This window comes from Musa acuminata, unplaced genomic scaffold, assembly GCF_036884655.1.
Source record: "Musa acuminata AAA Group cultivar baxijiao unplaced genomic scaffold, Cavendish_Baxijiao_AAA HiC_scaffold_1137, whole genome shotgun sequence".
Lineage (NCBI taxonomy): Eukaryota > Viridiplantae > Streptophyta > Magnoliopsida > Zingiberales > Musaceae > Musa > Musa acuminata.
The window spans coordinates 3,304,988-3,312,048 of NW_027021349.1; the positions used below are offsets into that span (position 1 = coordinate 3,304,988).

The 7,061-nt window shown below is 39.3% G+C and overlaps 1 protein-coding gene across 4 annotated transcripts; it reads left to right on the forward strand.

Annotated features, from left to right (window-relative positions):
* The first annotated feature begins 3,780 nt into the window (after positions 1-3,780).
* LOC135670928 (secoisolariciresinol dehydrogenase-like) lies at positions 3,781-5,951 on the forward strand. 4 transcript variants are annotated; one of them, XM_065178696.1, is made up of 3 exons: positions 3,781-3,889; positions 3,962-4,039; positions 4,979-5,951. In XM_065178696.1, the coding sequence occupies exons 1-3, from the start codon at positions 3,870-3,872 to the stop codon at positions 5,769-5,771; spliced, it is 891 nt and encodes a 296-aa protein (XP_065034768.1). In that variant the 5' UTR covers positions 3,781-3,869; the 3' UTR covers positions 5,772-5,951. The 4 variants fall into 4 exon arrangements, with proteins under 4 accessions (XP_065034768.1, XP_065034769.1, XP_065034770.1 ...); XM_065178697.1 differs by having other exon boundaries at positions 3,786-3,889; positions 4,982-5,951; XM_065178698.1 differs by having other exon boundaries at positions 3,787-3,830; positions 4,982-5,951.
* Positions 5,952-7,061: the final 1,110 nt, after the last annotated feature.

Consider the following 7,061-nt stretch of genomic DNA (forward strand, 5'->3'; position numbering starts at 1 on the left):
TCTGACGAGGTTTTATGGGAGGTAGCTACGGAGACTACGACTAAGAGCATGTGGGATAAGCTTAAAGTCTTGTATATGAAGAGGACAGTGGAGAATCGTCTCTACTTGAAGCAGAGTTTGTATATGCTTCGGATGACTAATGGTACATCTATACTCTCACATCTTGATAAATTTGATTCCTTAGTTATAGATTTGGAGAATATAGATACAAAAATTGATGATGAGGATAAGACCCTGTTACTTTGTGTTCTTTTCCCTAATGTTTTAAGCATTTCCGTGATACTATGATTTATGAAAAAGAAATAATTTCGTATCAGGAAATTAAATCTGCACTAAAATCAAAGGAGCAGATAGACACGGATATCATTGGGGAAAGTAGAGGGAATCAGGCTGAGGATCTGGTTGTCAGGGGTAGAATGGATAAAAGAGAATTTGACAATAGTAGATCTAAATTTAGATCTAAATCTAGACATAGAAATTTGGAATGCAGATATTGTCATAAAATGGGGCACATTAAGGCTGATTACTTTAAATTGAAAAATAAATTAAAGCAAAAGGAAAAAATTATTGAGAAAACTACTGAGTCTGCTGAAGCTAGTGTAGCAGCTGATGAGAATGATGAAAATATTTTCTTTGCTACTGATAACAGGATGAGGTCTAAAAATGAATGGATTTTAGATTCGAGTTGTTCTTATCACATGTGTCCTAATAGAGATTTGTTTTTCACATATGAATCTTGTAATGGTGGAATTGTTTTGATGGACAATAATGCAGCATGTGATGTTGTCGGTAGAGGAACAATCCAAATAAAAATGCATGATGGTATTGTGAGGACGCTCACTAATGTTAGATATGTTCCTGATTTAAAAAAGAATCTCATCTCTTTAGGCACCCTAGAGGCTCTTAGGGGAAGTCCGGAGGCGCCGGCGGGGGCCCCGGGAAGAGTTATCTTTTCTGCTTAATGGCCCGCCCACCCTGGAAATGGCTCAGCCGGAGGTAGGGTCGGTCGGAAGAGCACCGCACGTCGCACGGCGTCCGGTGCGCCCCCAGCGGCCCTTGAAAATCCGGAGGACCGAGTGTCGCCTACGCCCGGTCATACTCATAACCGCATCAGGTCTCCAAGGTGAACAACCTCTGGCCCATGGAACAATGTATGCAAGGGAAGTCGGCAAAACTGATCCGTAACTTCGGGAAAAGGATTGGCTCTGAGGGCTGGGCACGGGGGTCTCGGCCCCGAACCCGTCGGCTGTCGACGGACTGCTCGAGCTGCTCTCGCGGCGAGAGCGGGTCGCCGCGTGCCGACCGGGGGACGGACCGGGAACGACCCCCTCGGGGGCCTTCCCCGAGCGTCGAACAGCCGATATGGCATAAGTTGTGGAGAGGTCTTCCTCGGGCCTTCCTCGGGGGCCTTCCCCAGGCGTCGAAAGGTGGAGAGGTCGTACGATATGGCATAAGTAGTGGCCAGAGGAATTTTGTTGTCATTTTTATGGAACCAGATTGCATCCATTTGTAAGATTCTTATTAGCCTTCCCTTTCTCTCAATTTATATCGGATTCCTCTGCCTTTTTTTTCTCGCATGTTCTACAGTAGGATGCCAACTTTTGATGTTCCCAAGTTTTCCATGGAGTTTGTTGCTCATAGATATATATATATTTTTTTTTCTCTTTTGTACAGATAATGTCCAATGACGAATACAAGAGTGTGGAACACAGGGTGTTGGCTAATCCACATCAAGAAGCCAGAGTCTCCGTTGCAACCTTCTTCAACCCTGGAAAGCGTGGGGAGTCGGTCTTCTATGGACCTTTACCAGAGCTACTATCACCGGTGAAACCTGCACGCTACAAGTTATAGGCACATCATTGCTGCACTCGGTAAAGAATTAAGCAGTAGATCTTTGATTGATCACTTCAAGTTATAGGCACATCATTGCTGCACTCGGAATAATGATGATATCCCTGAATTTATTGGTATTGTATGTTGTATTGGTCTTCTTCTTGTTTCAGGCAGTTTCTTAAAGAATGAATGTTCCTTTCCAATTTATTTTTTTCTAATTATTTTACACAGATTATTATTTGCTTGCAATGGCTGAGGTGGTTTGCCTCATTTAAATATTCCACATATTACTGGTCATACTACCTACACACTGTTTTGATCTCAGATGAAGTGCTCACAATCAAGCCATTTGGTATGAGTCAAATATGTATTTCAACAACTCAAAGGTCGAATGCATATTTTGATGATGCATCGAAAGTTCGAATGTGTATTCTGAATGCATATTTCGATGACACCCAATTGAGAGGTCGAACATCAAACCCCTCGATAGCTTTATGACCTAATGATCCAAAAATGAGGGGGCTAGTGATAGGTAAAAGGTGATACGATAGACACATAATCATGTGGCAACAAGTGGCCAATGGGTAAACTGTCAAAGGCCATGTAGGTCACAAATGACCAACGCATTGTGGTCGAACCAGAAGACATATAATTGCCACATGGTGATACGTGGCTAACCAATCGATCATCGGCATACATTGGATACGACAAACACTCAACCAAAAACATCACCTCCAACCATCAACGTAACCATCTCTAGGGTCACCTATAAAAGGACTCCTAGGTATGCTCTTAAACATAATTCGTGTTAGCATTAGCTAATTAGTTCAAACTCCAAAACTAACTTGATCATTTGAGGGATATTTATCGAGAAAACCCTTGATTTAGTTTTTGTGGGTTCACTGCTCTATAAAGCATGACCTAGATTGAAACTGACTTAAAATGGACATCGATTGAATTTGAATCATCATCCCAACTTGAATAAACAACTATGTATCATTTGATCAAGAACATTAGAATGCGATGATGATAAAATCAATGTCTGTTGTGCATGATCAATATAGACAACGATAGATGTAGAAGGATACTAACCAATTTCATGCATCTAAATTACACTAAGAGTTTAATATCTTTTTTCTTATCTTTTGGATGATACTCTAATAATATTTAATGATGATCTAAATAAAAACAACAATTTCTACTCACCAATTCTCGTTTTTGCTAATCCTACAAAGGCATCAAAAAGCTCACAAAAAAAATTACTTAGTCAATTTTTCCAATATTTTTTACTGTAGTTAGATGCCTTATTTTATATTACTTTTACCATATATCATCCTTTTCTCAGAGTTTTATCTTATAATGTCAGAAATGGTGAACTGATTAAACCAATCTACAATGAGTGAATCAATTCAGAATTAGTGTATGGTGCCTCTATAAAGGACTAATTCTTATTGGTAAACTCTCACTTCATACAATTATCTTAAGAAATAATAAAATATAATTTTCCTAATACAATCATTCAATTATCTATCGTATTCTTATTTCTCATAATTCCTCAATTATCATTATTTCATGTAACCTATTTCATATATGGATCAATCATCTCCTTACCATCGATATCGAAACCCTAGTTGCATTGTTTTCGATAAAAAAAAATAAAAATTGTATAGAAAAAGTTGGAAGAGTATTAGAATTAAATGACAAGTTTAGAACATTTATATCCATTTATAAAAGAATGTCCTAGGAATATTAAAATAAAGTTATAAATATAAAAGAAGTTTGTAATTTTTTTATTAGGGTTAAATAAAAACCAATAGTGTGGGCATCCAATGTATCAACAGTGGTGATGAGACTTGTTGGGCTGCATTTTCCATGCTGCTGTCATTTTTTTTCTCTCTCCAACCCTACCTTCTCCATCAGTGGTCCTCACTCCAACTTGTACCTTGTCTCCCACTCTTAGTTTGACTCCATCAGATATCCCTCAGAAGCAAATCTAGGTTGAGCTTCATATCTTTTTGGTAGAAGAAACTAAGAAGATGATCAGATCTACTTTTGTGTATGTTCTTCTTCATCTTGCCGCGACTTCGATCCGAGATAGAATGATGTGTTCTCTGGTTATGGTTTTCAGGTGCAAGAGGATTTGGGCGATGAGAGGTAGTGTCAGCTATCTGCAGCAACAGCACTACTTCTCCACACAGCCTGCAAGGTATGATTTCCTGCTAAACCATCTCTTAATCTTGTTCTTCTCTTTGCATGCATCTCCTTCCCCTTTGGTTGCCAACTGGAATTGTGTAATGGTGGCTCAGATTTGGCAACTAAAAGGTGGCTGGTTTTGTCCCAAACACATCCACAAGAGTTTGAACTACATAAATTGCAAATAACTAATCAGACAAAACCATTATGTTTGTTTGATGTCAATGATTAGATAGATAGCTAGAAATATCATTGGTTGACATGTTCTCTTTGGGAACTCATCAAACATGGTTAAGAGAGAGAAAGGAACTGTCTTCATCTTGTTTAGTGGGCAAAGAAACCTTTGATGTGCCTATGCAGCAAGCAGTATTACTCCAAAATTTTGCTGATTTCTGTGATAATGGCTGCTAAAACCTGACAACCATTCTTGGTCTAACTTAATCTTCTTTCCTACTTTCTCACTGCTTTTCTCCATTGGGCTTAGGGATGATATCTCAATGTAAAAAAATATTTGAATGAGAAATATCTTTTATATATATATATATATATATATATATATATATATATATATATATATAGCGCTATGTGGTTGAGGATGAAAGTTGAATAAGAAAAAAACGTGTGTTTCACACTAAATGCATTATGACAAAGTGAAGTTTGGATATGATCCCTTATCCACATCCTTATCAATTATATTGACTTCAAAAAAGAAATGATATCAAAGTAACTAAAAGATATTTAATTTTATTTACATTAGTAAGTATTATAAAGATGAAATATGATATGATGGTGTTTATGAACGCTTATCATTTGCTGCTGTTAGATAGATCTTAGTACGTCACCGATCATTTGCTTTCAATTTTGTGAGAATAATTCTCAAGTTATATTTGTCTCTGGAAGAACAAAAACCAATCTCAAACTCTTTAAACCCATACCAAGTTTTGACCGTTAGCAGGTTAGCCGGCAAAGTTGCAGTCATTACCGGAGCCGCCAGCGGCATCGGCAAAGCGACCGCAGCTGAGTTCATCCGCCACGGCGCAAAAGTCATCCTAGCCGACGTCCACCACGAGCTCGGCAAAGCCACCGCTGACGAGCTCGGCCCCGCCGCTACCTTCGTCGGCTGCGATGTCACCCAGGAGCCCCACGTCGCCGCCGCCGTCGACCTCGCGGTCGCCAAGCATGGCCATCTCGACATCATGTTCAACAACGCCGGCGTCGCCGGATCCCTTGCCATGTCCATCACCGACCTCGACCTCGCCGACTTCGACCGCACCATGGCCATCAACGCCCGGTCGGTGGTGGCGGGGATCAAGCATGCCGCTCGCGTGATGGTCCCGCGCCGCGCCGGGTGCATTCTGTGTACCGCGAGCATCGCCGGGATGCTCGGCGGGATAACGCCGCACGACTACTCAGTGTCGAAGGCGGCGGTGCTGGGGGCGGCGAGGTCGGCGGCGGCGGAGCTCAGCAAGCACGGGGTCAGGGTGAACTGCATCTCGCCGCATGCGCTGCCGACGCCGTTCAGGATCAACGCCATCAAGAAGATGATGCCGGAGGTAGACGTTCGGCGGGTGAAGGAGATGATCGAGGCCACGGGGGAGTTGGAGGGGACGAAGTGCGAGGTGGCGGACGCGGTGAATGCGGCGGTGTATTTGGCTTCGGATGAGGCCAAGTACATCAGCGGACACAATCTAGTGGTGGATGGTGGCTTCACTGCGTGCAAATATTTGCGACTTCCGCTACCCTGAGTAGATTCCTGGAATCCAGGCGAAGACGTACTGTGTTCTCTCGGGATCAGTGAATGATCGTGCAACTCGCCATGAAATTGTTCTGCTTCGCCTTAAAGAGGCATTGCATAAGGCCTATGTCAACTTAAAACTGACTCCAAACTTTATGGCTATGAATGCACAAAGACTGCATTGCATGAAGTCCTATTTCACCTCCAAATGATAGTAATACTTACGAAGCCACCACATATATTTCAATATTTAATATACATGATATATATATATATATATATATATATATATATATATATATATATATTAAATATTTAATTTTAAATTAATCAATATTAAACATATTAATCATAATATAAAAATCTTAATTACTCTTTGATTAAAGAAAAAAATATATATCTTTTAATTAAAAAGTTTTTTCTCTTAAATCTTCCAAATTAGCATCAATTTAATTCATAAATCGTTGTTTGAATAGTTCAGAAAGATACAAATGTGAAAAAAAATAAGTTTGAGAGTGAAATATGAGAGAGAATAAGTTAAAAAACCCGTAAGGAAAGGCACCAACGATCAATTTGACCGTTGGAACACTGTTACAGATTAGTAACGATCAATTTTGACCATTATCGAGCTGGCGGTAACGATCGAAATCGATTGTTACCGAGCTATATTGGGTGATAATGATCGAAATTTCAACATTTATTGCTTGATATAGTTTCGTACCATATGATACAGGGTGATATTGAGTGTTCCACCCGGTAGTGGGCAATTCACATACTGATATATTATCATATTGATATGTACTATTTATATCGGATGATATTATTCAAAATTAAAAATTTTACTATAAATACAATAAAGAGAAAAGAAGTGAAGGAGAAGCACTAAAGGAGAAGAGATAAAACAACACGAAAGATAAAAGAGAGTTGTAAGAAAGATTAAAGAAAACCAAAAAAATTGTAAGAGAAAGAATATTCAAGATTTCCAATAAATCTTCTAATAATTAGCTAAACATATTAATTATATACCATAATAGTACAGACAAATCTTTGCATCTCTTTTTCTGAAGCAGCAATTGAAACTGATCATACTGCTACACTGCTACAGGATTTCACACTACAGACCATGTTATTATAACCCGAGAACCATTTTGGCTTCATTGACCAAAGATTTAGCTCGAAAAGAATCAAGATTTCGAAAATATACTTATAATTTAGGACAAAATTACTTATCAAGACCGCACAAAATTTCTAAAAAGAATAAACACAGCGAGTCACCCACTAATGTACATGATATTACCTG

Excerpts from the sequence above, each read along its gene's own strand:
- LOC135670928 (XM_065178695.1), top strand. The coding sequence starts at position 3,933 with ATGATGTGTTCTCTGGTTATGGTTTTCAGGTGCAAGAGGATTTGGGCG. Across the intron at positions 4,040-4,981 it reads TTCTCCACACAGCCTGCAAG|GTTAGCCGGCAAAGTTGCAG; the intron begins GTATGATTTCCT and ends GACCGTTAGCAG.